Below are 14,626 nucleotides of genomic sequence, written 5' to 3' on the forward strand. Positions count from 1 at the left end.
CCGTTTTTGACGGTGTGTCTTGGTGCAACAAAAGGGCTGTGCGGAGTTTCTTTACTATGTAGATCGATGGTCCCTAAGCTGTTCTTTCGGGTCGAGACGAAAATAACAGTTTTGCCAAGCGCCCTCCCCGTCGCATGTCAATCTTTCATTGGTACATGCAAAGAAGGAATATGGGAACAGGGGCACCTGTTGGGCAGTTCGCGAAAAGCCCCTCGCCACACACCCCGGCGAAAGTAAAACCGAGCAATGTGATGCCCGCAATCTATGAACCCTGGTTCGCAAGACTGCAACGGGCATGCTAAGACTCGGTAGCCCAGACCTATAAGGCCCTGACAATGAGCGCTTGAATGTTGAATTTTCCTGCCTTTGCTACTTTTATTTCTGCATTTCTGTATACATATACATACATTTTGTTTTTATAAGGGCTGATTGGCGACATTAAACACACTGCTTTCGCATGTAATAATAATAATACAAAATATAAAAAAAAGAAAAAAAAGCGGCACAACATGTTTACCGATAAATCCCCCAATATATCCCTACGCGGGAACAAGAGATTACTATGCGCCGTGGGCGCCGCCTCGCTCTGCTTCCTCCTCATAACATACCTCAGCATACCCACCGCACACAAAGATGCCGTGCTGTCCGCCATCTCCAGCAAAGCCTCCTTGACCAGGCGGCCGACGGCACGGCCAAGCTCCAACAAGAAGCACGGCTCCGTGCTGGAAGCCGCCTCCAACCGGACGCTGGGGCTCGACTCGATCGTGTTCCTCAACCTGCCGCACCGCCACGACCGGTACGACGCCATGGCGATCCAGGCGCACCTGTCGGGCATCGAGGTCACGCGCTTCCCGGCCGTCGCCGCGGCCGACGTCCAAAACGACCAGGGCATGCCGCCGACGCAAAAGCCCGGCAAGCTCAAGGACGGCGAAAAGGGCTGCTGGCGCGCGCACGCCAACGTCTGGCAGCACATGCTGGAGAAGCAAATCCCGGCCGTGCTGGTGCTCGAGTCGGACGCCGGGTGGGACGTCAACCTGCGGCCGATCATGGGGCGGCTCAACGGCGGGTTCCGCAGGCTGCTGCAGATGGACAACCCGGACGTCGCCTTCGCGGACGACCCGGACGACCCCTGGCTCGCGCGCTCGGGCGTCTGGGACCTGCTGTCGCTCGGCCACTGCATCGACACGTCGCGCGGCAACTTTGTCGTGTACGACGACCCGCACGCGCCCAGCTCCGACTTCACCTGGGGCCCGGTGGAGGAGCCGCTGAACCAGAAGCGCGTCGTGTTCCGCGCCAAGTCCATCGTGTGCACGACGGGGTACCTGGTGTCGCTGACGGGCGCGGCGCGGCTCCTCGTGCGCTCGTCTTTCAACCTCGACGACCCCGTCGACGTCATGATGGCCATCATGACCGAGGTCGGGCAGCTGCGGACGTACGCGCAGCAGCAGCGCATCCTCGCCCAGTGGGAGTACATTGACGGCATCGGCAAGTCCGGCAGCAACAGCGACATCAAGGGCAACGCGAGCCACGTCGACGGCACCGAGGAGGGCTGGGACCACGCCAGGGCGCTGATGTCCACGGTACAGGTCAAGCAAAAGTGGTTCAAGGATGTGCATTTCAGGGATTTTGCGCTGGGAAGGGCCTGGCAAAACGTCTTTGGGGATAAGTGAGGGTTGTACGAGGTGGGGAGTTGTGGCGTCTTAGTGGTGACTTTGTAAATGTATCTTTTTGTTTTGTTGTAATTATATCCCTAGAGCATCGTTCGGGCATGCGTTTTCGAATTCAAGTCAGCATAGAATGGTTAAACCATCGAGCACGCAGTATGGGTCGGCAAAGTTCATTTCATCAAACTTTCATTCGAAGCATACTATGCCTCAAAGATCAACACTACACCATCGTCACCAGCAGTGGCGACCCTCTCGCCAGCCTCGCCCTGCACGAAACCCAGAACGCCACCGCCCTCTCCGTCACCCCTGTGTCCCCTCCACTCCTTGAGCAGACCTCCAGCCTGGCCCGTCTGGGTCTGCTGCTGGCTGCCCGCCGTGACGCCTCCCCTGGCGTCCCACCTCCTGACGACGCCGTCCATGCCGCACGACGTCAGAAGGTGGGGGTTCGCCTTGACAAAGTCGACCTTGACGACGCTGAACTCGCCGTGCGCGCCGTTGATCAGCCTGCGCACCTGAAAGTTGCGCGCCGCGTCGTAGATGGCGATGGAGCCGTCGACGGAGCCGGCCGCGAGCAGCGTGCCGCTGCCACCCGCCGCACCGGGCTGGGAGAAGGAGAGCGTCTCGACGCCGTCTCCCTGCGCATGCAGACTGGCGAGGATCTGTCCGCCCTCGATGGCGTTGCTGGCCGGGCCGCCGCGGCGCTTGCCGGCCTGCGCGCTCGTGTTCTTGTCTATCCGCGGCAGGCTGACGACCTTGATGGCACCTCCTGCACCTCCGACGGCCAGGACGGCCCCGGTGGGGGAGATCGAAACGCTGTACAGGCCGCCCTCGACTTCGAATCGTTGATCTGCCGTTGTGAGGGCCAGGACGCTCATTCCGTTGTCGCTGGCCTTGAGTCCGGCGGCCGAGGCCGTTCCAAACACGTCCCAGACGTAGAGGCTGCCGTCCTCGGAGACGGTGGCGAGCATCTCTCCATCAGGGGTCCAGGCGCATGCTGTCGCGGGGCCGGTGTGGAGGAAGTATGACTGCAGGATCTGCAGCGCCGGGTCGGAGCTGCCGTCTACCTGGTACACCCAGACGGAGCCGTCAGATGCACCGAGGGCTACGACGTTAGGGTGCGCTGCGCCGTTGGGGCAGGGAGATAGGAAGTTGATTTCGGGGACCTCTTGGGACTCGGCAAGGAAGGCGATTTGTGCGGCTGGTGTACTTGGTGCGGCTCCCGGTTGTAATGGTGCCGCCTTGACCGCGTACGCGCGAAGCTTGCCGTCCATACCTCCGCTCAAGAGATACTCTCCCTCGGGGTAGGTGAACGTCAAAGCATTGATGCTGTCGGTATGCCCATCAATCTCAAACAGACGGTCCAGCGCTACCGGGGGGTTCGGAGGTTCGCCGCTAAAGTTTGGTGGTAATAGAGGGCGCTGGGGAACGTGTGCGGTGTCAAAGACGTAGCCCTTGCCTGGCGCGTCGTCCGAGTCTCCTTCTGATCCACCCGTTGCGATCAGTGTCGGGCGGGTTGGATGTTGGGCAATGGCGAAAACCGAGTCCTTGTGTAGGTCAAAGTAGGCGACGCCGTCGTTGTGCAGGTTGATCTCTTCGGGCTCCCCCTCATCGTCGCTGTCCATGGGAACGTCGACGTCCTCGGAAGCGTCAATCTCCTCAAGAGCATCATCCTCCGCGAGCATTTCAGGCTCCGAATCGGGATGGTCCTCCTGGTGAGGCTGTTTTGACGAAGACATTCTGGCGACTGAACAGTGATAGAGCTATAGTGGGGGTTTAGTTCAGGGACTGTACTGAATAAGTAGGAATATGTCTGGAATTTTTCTGTGTTTGTCTTGGTCGCAAAGGTATGCGATCAGTCAAAGAAGTAGGAGTTAGGATTTATAAAGTTCGGCTGGCAGGTACAAGGTAAGTGGCCAAGGTTAGTAACAATTGGGTTGCTTAGAAACAGCAAGAAAAAAAAAAGTTGCTTGATAATCCAAATGGGCGCGCGGGGCAACAGCGCGACAAATTGATTGAATTATTTTTAGTACCCCTCATCGCGCTGGAGAACCCCTATGACGCGATGTCAATTAAAAGTAAAGTTGCAGTACGATTCTGGATCACGTGATACATGCGACAACTTCACTCTGAAGTTTGACAAATCATTCGCCGTGACGGACGTTTACCATTCAATCTCTTGATGGTATTAATGGATCCTTTTGCTTCCCTTAGATCGGCAATACCACTGGTATCATCTTTTTGGTAATTTTCAGAGCAAAAGAGCATTATTGCTGGGTTAATACTCCAGGGAAATTGCCATTTACTTGAAATATTCCAACCCAAACCCAAACTATCTTTCAACAAAAACGAGAAGATTATGGTAACCCATAATAACTGGCTGTATGAGCCTGTAATGGCCATCCAGGCAGAATAGGAACACAGGAATGGCCAAGACAAAAACTTGTTCCTTCCGAATAGCTTCACCCCAAATGTTTATCTAGATCGGCACTAAAGCTTCCGTCCAATTGAGGTTTGATTTGGGGCAAATTAGTTTTATGGGGCTCAACCAATATAAGGGCAAGAAACTCCGCATTTGAACAAAGATTCAAATAAACGATACGCCAGTATACGCTTGGTCTAGCACGTACTTCGCCCGGCTGAATTAATAGGTACGTTATGTTAGGTTACATCTGAGTCGGACATTGGGCGCGCCAGCGAGAGACTCTGGTATTTTTTTCTTGGTACAGGCAATAGCCCCTTTTGGCCAATTACTCCCGAAAACGTGAGCAGTTATTTGCTTATACTTTTTGTCCCTTTAGCAATATGTAAGGATGTTTGCTAGTCAAAAAAAAGCAGCTGATCAAATTCCCGTTTGTCTGCTTTTTCCTTTTCCCGCCTTTTTCGATTGCTTTTTTCGACATGTGTATATTTGATCTTGAATATACTCTCGTCACCAGTAAAGCATGGACAATTATATCTCCAAGGAAAGCTTGCTGTGTCTCCCAGGCCGGTTGGCGCGGCAGGTTCCTCGTCTCGGCAACAAGTTTTGAGTTCCTGCCATGCTGATTGTTATGTTACCTTGCATCGGCGTATTGGGTACCCTTTCGGATAGCCAAGGAGGTCTGTCGGCGTGGTTTATATCTTTGCGGCGACGAGACAGCAACATTACATGCAGTAATAAATGCAGTAATACGGCGAGTATCTGGGACATGCAGGAAGAAGAGGGGGAAAAGGTGTACGCACTTGAGGGACACAGTTACTGAAGCATTGACGGCGTAATTCGAAAGACTCCGAAAAGACTTGGCAGTGTCTATAAAAGTCACCAGATGGCCTCGAGTATTCCTGTCCACTCGATCCTCAAGCCAGCAGTCCAGCAGCAGCAGCAGCATCAACAACAACAACAGCAGTAGAACAAGCACCTAGCCAACCCGCCTCAAAAACCAATCCTTTCCCCCAACTCCTCACGCCCCAAAATGCTTCTCCCCCAGATCACCACCATCCTCGGCCTCGCCAGCCTCTCCCAAGCCGTCAACCTCCGCTTCTACTACTCAAACAACTGCTCGGGAAACAACGTGGTGTGCAGCAACATCGCCCGCAACACGTGCTGCAACGGCAACGGCATCAGCGTCTTCTTCGGCCTCAACCGGGCCGTCGAGGGCAGGGTGTACGACCGCGGCGGCTGCAACCGTCTGCGCGGGGTCAGGACCTCGGTCGGCTCTACCAGCTTTTGCCTCAGGCAGGGCAACGACGTCATGACGGGGGCCCAGTGGCGGCCTCCGCCGAGCCTCAGGCTGGCTGCCGTGCCCGAGCAGCCCGAGGCTTGTCCGGCCGGCGGGGACAAGTGCGAGTCGTGGGCCAGGCCCGACGTGCTGGGTCTTGCCGACGGGACCGAGTATGAGATTGGGGGGTTGGAGGAGGCCCAGTACGAAAGAATGGTATGTTGGAATATGGGTGGTGTTTCTTGTACGGGGACAGTGGTGATCGCTTTTACTGACAGGTTTTCTTTTACTCGATCAATAGTACGAAACTCGAAACGGTCTAGATAGCATTAGTACTGATAGTCCCATGTCTCATCTGCTGACAATTATTTGTTTGTTGACTATAGCCTTGCCCTTGCCGCCGACGGAAGCATCTCGTCTGCCCAAGACCTCCCCGAAGAGTTCAAGTCGCTCGTCGTCACTACTACCGAGTAGAATGAGCAGCTGGGCTCCTGACCGGATGCCAAGCAGCAGCACAGAGACGAGAACGCGCTGTTATTTTTGCCGTCCAAAGTGGCAGTTCAAAACAATACTATCTGCAATCTCAAGGGTTTTGTGGGTGGACTTGTGGAAAGGAAGGTGACCTGGACGGTCCGAAGAATATTGGAACTTGGCTAGTAATTTTGACGCTCAAGGTACAGACAGAATTATTCTTGCGTTTCAGGCTCCAACGAATCGCCCCGAAATTCTTTTGCGTAACCACCCCCACCAAATGTACCTACCTTTTTCACATGACCTCATTCCAGCAATGTCCCCTCGCCATGCTCACAGAGCAGTCGCTGCCCAGGAACTTGACGGCCTTGCTCAGCGTCGGGATTCCAAACTTGGTCGTGGTGCCCTTTTTGCAGTCCGTCTTCCAGCCGTTGTAGTCCATGCACGTGTCGGGGTTCATCGGGCACCGGCCCTGGTTGATGCCGTAGGCCTTGCTGCAGTTCTTGCCCTTGTGGTTCTCGAGGCAGCCCTTTTTCCCCTCGGCACGCTTGGCGAGGTTGGCACCGCCCTGGCCCTGATCTGCCTCGACCTCGTGGTCGTGGTCGTGGTCGTGGCTGTGGCTGTCGTGGTCCAGCGACTTGACGCCAAAGTCGTAGATGGTCGTGCGGCCGTCCAGGTGCCGTACTGGCAGGGCTGGGGTTTCGAGGTAGCTGTTTTTATTGGCGCTGTTTTAGTAAACCTGCTCCAGCTGCTTGCTCAAGCAAACTGTAAAAAAGGGGGATGGAATGAAAGGGCAAGAAAACACATACATGATCCCGTCACGAATGACATTCCCCTCAACACCCGACACCTGATCCGTCGCCCTCCTACCAACCACAGCCCTCGCCCTCCCCTCGCCATCGACATCCCTCTTCACCACCTCCCCGACACCCACCACCTGCCCCAGCCCGTCGGCCTCGACAAACACGTTCCCGCCCTCTTCGACAGCGCTCCTCCTCAGCAGCGCGCCCTCGACGGGAAAGTACACCCTGACCTCCCTCCTGGCGCGGTCGTACCAAAAGTGTTGCTCATGGCGACCTGCCGCGGAGCCCCCGTCCCGCCGCCGCCGCCACTCGGACGGCGGCGCGTTCCACGCCTCCTCAAAGGCCGCCACGTCGGCCGCCGGCAGCGCCATGCGCTTGAAGCCCACCAGCCGGAGCGTGGTTGCGTTGTCGGACGTATAGGGGAGCGAGTTGACGAAGTGCTCTTCGAACTGGGCCAGGGATGGATCTTGGGCTGGCGGGGTTGGCGTTGCCGTTGTCAGGGGGGAGAGGATGGCGAGGGCGAGGGTTAGGAGAATTTGGGTGGGTGCCATTTTAAATGGTTGTGAGTTTGATAGTAACAATGTCTTGGAAGCTTTGGGGTGCTGGTTGAGGAATATAAAGCTGTGACTGGTGCTGTTGTTGCTTGTGTCTCTTGCGTTGATGGCATGTGGGTGGATCTGTTGCTTGATGTCGACAGGGAAACTGCTGCTTTTATGTCGCATCTCGGAAAGCAACAAACCCATTTCTTGTACAGATGACTTACAAGAAGCCTTTCGCAGCATCAAAACCATGCAACCACCGTCGGTGTGCACTTTGGAAAAGCTGAAAGCTCTAAACATAGCAGTATAGTACGACATGACTCCATCCTCCGCCCCCAAACTACCCATCGACGACTTTCAAGCGATTGCCGTCATCGCCATCCTCAAAAGTCTAACCGAAACAAAGCACCACAGGATATCTCTTGTGTGTGCAATGTCTAGTAAAACACAAAAGGGAGCCCTACCCGAAAACTCGAACCCCTGCTGTATAGCAAGCCCCAAAAGCTCATTGCTGGAAAAAGATTAAATCTATTTGGGGACAGGATAAGCTTCTGACATCTTGACGATCTTGCCCCAATCCCCGATCTGGTAGCGTACCCGGGCGTGCTATGTGAAGAACCAGGGGATCGACGTTCGGGAGTGTGTGATTGGGTGGGCGTCATCCCGTTAATGAGGCTGAGCACACCCACCCAAGATCTCTAGTCTCGGGAGCCAAAGTATAGTAAGATCCGCACCCTGTCCGTGGCCAACCTCTTCCATTGCTCTCCAGCTGTGTGCAACACGAGTACCGGACACCGGCTTGACTTTTCAAGGCTGAGCTTGCTTTCAGGAATGCCAAGATCTGCGAGCTGAAAGCGATGGTTTGCGGGGGATCTTTTAGGGGGCCCAAAACTTTGGCAGCTGTATCCCCAATACAGTGATGGAGCTGAAAGAAAAGAATGTATTTAGCCGAGAGGAAAATTAGCGCCTTACTGTGCACCTTCAAGTCGGGCCCATCGCTGTACTTTTATGAATGTAAAATCTCCAGAAGAAAACGAAAAGAACTGTATCATGAACAATTTCGGATGTTCAACCACCAAATGCTATTGCTTGCTAGACATTTATTTATATACGCCATCATATAGACTAATAGAAAAAAAAATCCTTTTGCAAGTCTATCCTTTCAATTCTCAGCGTTAGTTGGGTAAATGGTTTCTCAATGTAGAGGCTCGAGGTTACAAACATGAGAACATACCAAAGGTGCGTAAGCAGGTTATGCCCCCAAATTTATGTGGTCACTAATCTACTTTGCCCTGCTTTAGATATTCGCTCTCGACGTGTTTCCTGTCCCCAAAGATCGGGCGAAACTGAATTAAGCGACCAAAATCAAAAGAGTATCTAACTGAATTATCAACTCCTGAATTTCCCCTATTTGACCCGAGAGGTTAAAATATCAACGAGTAGAAGCAGGTATATACAGAATTAGTTACCAGAACATCAAATCCCAAACCCACGAAACCAGCCTGAAAGCAGAGAAGAAACTGTGAAAAAAAATATCCCGGTCAGAATTGTGAATGGCTACAAGCTCTTTCTTTCGTTTCAGTGCTCACCCGTCTTCAGCTGCTCGATACCACCAGTGATCCCAGATACGCCATCACTGACTTCCCGAGGGGCGGTATCCTTTCTCTTGACGCAAAGCGCCCTAAGTCCACCTCTGGGCTTGCAAGCAAATTCTCGCGCTATGACACTCGAGGCATCTTCGCCTCCTAGTCTTTGTTTGTCGTCGGTAAAAACCGCCTGGCCCCCCAGCCGTGCGCTCACGACCGAGGTGAGCAGCCCGGTGAACAGGAATGGGTACTGCAGCATTTCGACCTCAAAGGCTTTGATCGTTTCTCGTGCCAGGGTATTATAGTTGTGCCGCCTCGAAGTCTTTGTTCCATCGGTGCTGCTTTCCAAATTATCGAGGATTAAGGCCAGTCGGAAGAGGTTCGAGGCCGAGACGGCGTTGGTTGATGGCTGCGAAGTGTCCATGCCATCCTTCAACCTCAGAATGACATCCGGTGCCTCCTCTGCAGTCGAGTAGAACCCGCCAGAACCCGATTTGGTCTTGGCTGCATCAGAGTCAAGATTTTGACTGGACGGTGCCACACGATCGTAAAACATTTCAATTTGTTTGTCTGTAATTGTCAAAGTTAGAATTGCAGCCAGTGACGTTTGCTCCGATCGTGGCTTACCTTGAAGCTGCTTTGCCCAATCCAAGTAAGCACTCTCATCTCCAGTTGCATCGTAAAGATCCAGCAATGCCTCAATGAGGAATGCATAGTCTTCGGCCAGTGCATCCGTTGAGCTTTTCTTGTTTCTGAACCAGTGCCTGCTGAGTTTTCCTGTCTCTTGATCATACAATCTGCCTTTCATTTCTATGGCGGCTTGCTTGGCACACATCATCCATGCGCTTCCGCGATGCTTGTCCAGCCCGGTTGACCAAAGTACAACACCAGCCCTTGCCAAAGCTGACATAGCCATCGCGTTGTATGCAACAACCTGCTTCTCGTCCACTTCCGGACGCACACGGTCGCTGTCTCTCCGAGCCCTGAGCTTTCTCCTCGCCTCGGCTAGAATTTGATTGACCTCGTCGACAGCGATCCCGAATGATGTGCTGAGCTCTGCTGGCGTCTTGACCACACGTAGGACGTTTTGGTTGATAAACTCATCGTGAGGGTCTTGCTCCTCGGGAATATTTCCATGTTCTTTGACGTTCCAATACGCAGCTGCCACACGCGCGTAAAAGTCGCCGTCATGCTTCCCATTAGTCAAATCTCCATCTTCTGTGTTGCTGACAGTGGCATCGAATTCTCTCCTAGTCCAGAGGTAAAACGCTCCTTCGCGCATGTGCTTATCACTTTTCCTTTGATAAGAGTCCGATGCCTCACTGGTGGGCAGTAGAGAGTCTTGGCATGTCGAACTTGACCCGAACTCGGAGCCGGGGTTGCCCAAGTAATCACCAAGCTCAAGTACCACGTCAGCAAACTCGTCCTCAAGCGTCGGAGCTCTTCCCTCCTTGGCAGCCTGTCCTAGCCAGGCGTCCAAATACACACCAAGGAGCAGTGCATTGTCCGCGATCATCTTCTCAAAGTGCGGGACAGACCAATCCGCTGTGACACTATAACGGTGGAAGCCAGCACCAATATGATCTCTCAAGCCTCCGTCCCGTAATGCGCGTAACGTAGCAAGTGCCATGTGAGTCGCCCGCGCAATTTCTTCCGGGCCACCAACAATATCACCCACCTCGGGGGGTAGGTGAGCCAGTCGTAGGAGGAATGAGAGTTTTGGCGGAGTAGGGAATTTTGGCGATAGGTTGAAGCCTCCATTTACACGGTCAAAGCTCCTGGATATGTTGGCGTAGGCTTCTTCCAGCTGGTCAAGGTCGACGTCGAGATCCGTTGCTGAAGCAGATGCAGTGACCGTTTTTTTGGGTGTTTCCGTTGACGTGGTAGGTGCCGCGACCCCCGTGGATATATTAACCGTCGCGCCAGTGGTCGCTACCGAGGGAACCTTCTCCGTGTTCCCCACGCCCATGGTTCCCTCAGCGGCAAACTCACGCAGCTGCAGCACTATGTCCTGCGCCTCCTTCCGGCATTTAGCCTCCTGTTCCGTCCACACCTTCTGCAGCTTCTTGAGAATGCCCAGAAAGTCAAGAGGCTCTTCTCCGTCCTCTACTGCGGACGAGGTACTGCGTCCGGGTCCAGGCCAGTATGTCCCTCCGAAAACCGGCTCAAGCTCGGGAGTCAGGAAAACGTTCAATGGCCAGCCACCGGCGCTGTTGACGGCTTGAATATAGTTCATGTATATGCTGTCGATGTCGGGTCTTTCTTCACGGTCCACAAGTATTGGTATAAAGGACGAATTGAGCAGAGCTGCAACATTCTTATTGCGAAAAGATTCTTGGGTTGTGAGGCGGCAGTCTGGACAGAAGCATGGCTGTCAGTGAATGCCCTCACTGCTGTAAGCCAGTGTTAGTTGCACCTACAATGACAGGCCTTGAAACCAATGTTCATAAAGATGAGCTTGTTCTGCGATTTCGCCAGTGCGACGGCGTCTTTGTCCAGCAGCTGCCATGCCACGGGCGTATCCTGATGCGCCTGGATGTACGGGCTTTCGCTATCGCCAGCTCGGTTTCGTAAAGTAGGCGACTCGGTACCTGGGGCAATCGCCTCGATAGCCTGCGTCTCGCTAGCTGCCGGGGTTGCGACGCCTTCGCCTCGGCTAGCGGCGGCCGCTGCGGCCGCGTTGGCCTGCTGCTGTAACTGCGCGGACATCATCTTGACGTGCGGGGTTGTTGTGAGCTTCGCGCGCGAGGCCGGCCTACCAGGTGCTGCGATTAGGATTGTGCGCGACTGATCTGTTTGGCGTCAGAAAAGCCTTTCCAGGCAGATCGCTCAAATGCGCCGGTAATCTTCTTGGAGATAAACCTTGAGCTAGATGGGTAGAAGCCTGCCTCCCACTTAATTAAGGACCGGTAGATGAGTGCGAACCGCCCACCTGCAGGTAAACAATTCAGGATAAAGAATTATTCGGGACTGCCGGCGTCTGCACCCCACCAATCAACCCCTCGCAGGCTGACGTCAAGCAGGTCCACAGCGTTAAATTTCGGAAGCATCACTGCAGGGTTGTCCCTGGGGAAATGGGGAAAACAAAATCTGGCCCAGGCCACAGCTGAGTGTGTTTGTCTGCCCTGCGTCTAGCTCCACCAACAATGAGATGAAAGGCACCGTTCCATTCGAGAAAACTTATAATTATTAAAGCTGCCTAGATACAGTAACAGCTCGGCCGTATGGTAGTATTCTAGATGGAACTCTTAATTAAAGTGCTTATTAGTCTGATAATTGCACTTTTCTCGAACCTCTTGACACCGGGGACCTTCAACAGACGCATCTGCTCATCAACCGCCAACCATCCAACCATATATCCCTCTCACTGGAGCAGGTCTCTTGCAGACGTGTGTATGGCTCACCGTTTCTGGCAAGAGACACATTCAACTGTACTGGTCACAAACTCGGTACCTGTATACCTATCCTTTAGGCATGGATTCTTCTGTGAAGGAAGGTACGAGAGATGGGGTGTGGTGTACTGTGAAGATAGGCGTATCGCTCCTTCCGGGTCGATAAAAATGGTTTTCATGGAAAACTGAACAGCAGTCTTGACTTTTGCGTGCTTTGCTACTTTACCAAAGGTACCTTGCCTAACTCCTACCATCACCTTAGCTGGATCCATTCAGTCGTTTGCGTTCCGTTCCATGTTTCATTCTTTTTCGACACGCCAATCCAACTCACTTATCAAACGGCAGCATTTCATCTTTCCGATGCACGCGGCTTCTTCCTGAAGGAGCATCCTAACCTCCCCATTGATAACCAGCTTTAACTGGCGTTTCCTGGTGGCACCGGCTTTCAAAATACCTACCTTGCCTACCTACTTCTACGCCAAAGTGTCACTAGGGACATCACCATGCCCGAGGCATTCGAATGCCTCCATGGCGACCTGATTGTTGAGTTGGCCGACTACTTGACGACAGGTGATGTGTTAGTCTGTCGTCTAGTGTCCAAGGCGATGAAGGATTGATTGCCTTAGCCTACCGTTTCTACGTCTTTTTACCAACAGCACGGTAAATCTGACACCATCAGGCCTGAAAAGAATGCGCGGACTTTTGGACATTCAAGGAATGGCCCACTCCATCTGCAGCCTGAAAGTGAACGCCATTCACTACCATGACTGGCCTGCGCCAGTTCCTAGGTGGTATCCACTCGGAAATTTGCCTGCCCGGATCTGGCATCAAGTTTGGACAACCTGGCAGACGGAGACATATTTACCATCGCAGAGATCGTGGCTATCAGACATGCTGGCAGAGCAAGATGCAAGCGTAGCAGGCGCAGGTGTTGCCATGCGGGGCACGCTTGCTGATATTTTACAAGCCTTCCCCAACGGTCTGAAAACTCTCTCCCTAGAAGATGTGGTTATCTGTCACACGAGCAGCCGTGTTTCACCCATGGATTGCAATATGTTATATCTGTGTGCCTTTTGGTCTCGGGCGCTCCAAGCATTTCAAGTTATGATGTCTGCCTTGGCATGCTCACAAATTCGCCGTCTGGATGAGCTTGTCATCTTTGAAGAAACCAAGATGTGCGGTATTCCGAGCAACGAGCTTGTTTTGCCACTTGACTGGGACCAAGCGGCTAAGTTCAGAATCATCTGCAGTAGACTGAAGCGCTTCTCGGTCAGCATTACCGCACCCTTCCTTCCACCAAGGCCAAGCCTTATGCCTCCCCGAAATCGTACCTTCTATGAACCTGTGGATGTCGCACCTGAGATGATGCACGTTGGTTGTTATCACAGGAATGCACAAGGTCTGAAGACATCTCGGTGAGAAAAAAACCATGATTGCAACAAATTCATCCATTTTTTTCAGTTGATGCAGAATGTGGAATCTCTACTGGTACACTTCTATAAAACTGGCAGTTTTTGTTCGAAGCTGAGGGAGTTGGACGAAATTGCTTACATGTTTGAGGGACTGGGATACATATTATCGGCATCATTCAAAGGCCGCATGGCTTTGGGGAGTCCCACGTCGCCACCCTTAAGACTGCTCGTCTTGGAAGGTATCCAAACTGTGAGAAATGACCTAGAAGCGTTTCTGCTTAGGCTTTCGCAGCTACGCAGCCTTGGGCTCATAAACATTCGACTTTCAACCTCCTTATCAGCTCAGAAGATTGTGAAGACTGGAAGATACGACTGTAGGGGGTGGACAGAGTTCACCGAAGGGACTTTGGTTGACAAGATGCCACGACTCGACATACTGCGCTTGTCAGACTTGGAGCTGGAATCGGCTCGCATCGACAGCCTTTTTAAATCCGGGAAGCTGTGTTGCCTGCAACTCTTCTGGGATGAGATACGCAAGACTCGCCACGACAACCATAAAGAGACGACTTTGGGAGTCTTTCGCATGTCAGACTGTCTCCGCCACAATTGCATTCGCATGCCGAACACGCAGGTTCTTGATACGGGCTCTACCTACCTGCCACTCTCGAATCAGGTTTCCTTCACTTTAGACATTGGAATGTTGTACCTAAGAAGCCCGGCGGGTGCTCGGTGGCTTACGTCTGCGCTATTTCACATCCTTAGTAGGTATAGATGGATGTAGAATGTCTTTAAACCATTTGCAACCTTTACGAGACGAGTTTGGACCACCAAACATTTAGCCAGAAAAGTATTACATTTCGAATTCGGAAGAAGCATATGGCCGTTCCTTTCAGCATGAGCTACTTTGTGACCCCGATGAGTTCCTCGAAATTGACACGCTGTTAGAGTTATGGGACGACTATGAGCTGTGCTATTACGCCCAAGATTCTCTCCGAGAGCCTGAAGATGCGACTGTGAAGCGGACTATTGGAGCATTCATCCCAATCTAGGTCTGTGGG

The 14,626-nt window shown here is 53.0% G+C and overlaps 6 protein-coding genes across 6 annotated transcripts; 3 read left to right on the plus strand and 3 right to left on the minus strand.

Moving 5' to 3' along the window:
• Positions 1 to 358: 358 nt before the first annotated feature.
• On the minus strand, positions 359 to 3,689 carry MGG_03080 (ribosome biogenesis protein Sqt1). Its single transcript, XM_003720544.1, has one exon. The coding sequence runs from the start codon at positions 3,401 to 3,403 to the stop codon at positions 1,868 to 1,870; it is 1,536 nt and encodes a 511-aa protein (XP_003720592.1). The 5' UTR covers positions 3,404 to 3,689; the 3' UTR covers positions 359 to 1,867.
• Positions 360 to 1,907, plus strand: MGG_03081 (uncharacterized protein). Its single transcript, XM_003720545.1, has one exon. The coding sequence runs from the start codon at positions 510 to 512 to the stop codon at positions 1,668 to 1,670; it is 1,161 nt and encodes a 386-aa protein (XP_003720593.1). The 5' UTR covers positions 360 to 509; the 3' UTR covers positions 1,671 to 1,907.
• A 1,336-nt stretch (positions 3,690 to 5,025) lies between the features above and the next one.
• MGG_03079 (uncharacterized protein) lies at positions 5,026 to 5,839 on the plus strand (the record flags this gene model as incomplete). The annotated part of the gene is made up of 2 exons (XM_003720546.1): positions 5,026 to 5,568; positions 5,752 to 5,839. The coding sequence occupies exons 1-2, from the start codon at positions 5,120 to 5,122 to the stop codon at positions 5,837 to 5,839; spliced, it is 537 nt and encodes a 178-aa protein (XP_003720594.1). The 5' UTR covers positions 5,026 to 5,119.
• Positions 5,840 to 6,131: 292 nt separating this feature from the next.
• Positions 6,132 to 7,190, minus strand: MGG_03078 (uncharacterized protein; the record flags this gene model as incomplete). Its single annotated transcript, XM_003720547.1, has 2 exons — positions 6,132 to 6,546; positions 6,646 to 7,190. The coding sequence occupies 2 exons, from the start codon at positions 7,188 to 7,190 to the stop codon at positions 6,132 to 6,134; spliced, it is 960 nt and encodes a 319-aa protein (XP_003720595.1).
• A 1,149-nt stretch (positions 7,191 to 8,339) lies between these two features.
• Positions 8,340 to 11,691, minus strand: MGG_03077 (spermatogenesis-associated protein 20). The gene is made up of 3 exons (XM_003720548.1): positions 11,185 to 11,691; positions 9,392 to 11,119; positions 8,340 to 9,334 (listed from the first exon to the last, which is right to left on the minus strand). Exons 1-3 carry the CDS (start codon positions 11,474 to 11,476, stop codon positions 8,757 to 8,759), a joined length of 2,598 nt encoding a protein of 865 aa, XP_003720596.1. The 5' UTR covers positions 11,477 to 11,691; the 3' UTR covers positions 8,340 to 8,756.
• Positions 11,692 to 12,659: 968 nt separating this feature from the next.
• On the plus strand, positions 12,660 to 14,617 carry MGG_17872 (uncharacterized protein; the record flags this gene model as incomplete). Its single annotated transcript, XM_003720549.1, has 4 exons — positions 12,660 to 12,733; positions 12,813 to 13,571; positions 13,668 to 14,329; positions 14,412 to 14,617. 4 exons carry the CDS (start codon positions 12,660 to 12,662, stop codon positions 14,615 to 14,617), a joined length of 1,701 nt encoding a protein of 566 aa, XP_003720597.1.
• Positions 14,618 to 14,626: the final 9 nt, after the last annotated feature.

This window comes from Pyricularia oryzae, chromosome 7, assembly GCF_000002495.2.
Source record: "Pyricularia oryzae 70-15 chromosome 7, whole genome shotgun sequence".
In the NCBI taxonomy this organism is placed as follows: Eukaryota; Fungi; Ascomycota; class Sordariomycetes; order Magnaporthales; family Pyriculariaceae; genus Pyricularia; species Pyricularia oryzae.

Excerpts from the sequence above, each read along its gene's own strand:
- MGG_03077 (XM_003720548.1), bottom strand. The coding sequence starts at position 11,476 with ATGATGTCCGCGCAGTTACAGCAGCAGGCCAACGCGGCCGCAGCGGCC. Across the intron at positions 11,120-11,184 it reads TGGTTTCAAGGCCTGTCATT|ACTGCCGCCTCACAACCCAA; the intron begins GTAGGTGCAACT and ends GCTTCTGTCCAG. Across the intron at positions 9,335-9,391 it reads TTGGGCAAAGCAGCTTCAAG|ACAAACAAATTGAAATGTTT; the intron begins GTAAGCCACGAT and ends TGACAATTACAG.
- MGG_03080 (XM_003720544.1), bottom strand. The coding sequence starts at position 3,403 with ATGTCTTCGTCAAAACAGCCTCACCAGGAGGACCATCCCGATTCGGAG.
- MGG_03081 (XM_003720545.1), top strand. The coding sequence starts at position 510 with ATGTTTACCGATAAATCCCCCAATATATCCCTACGCGGGAACAAGAGA.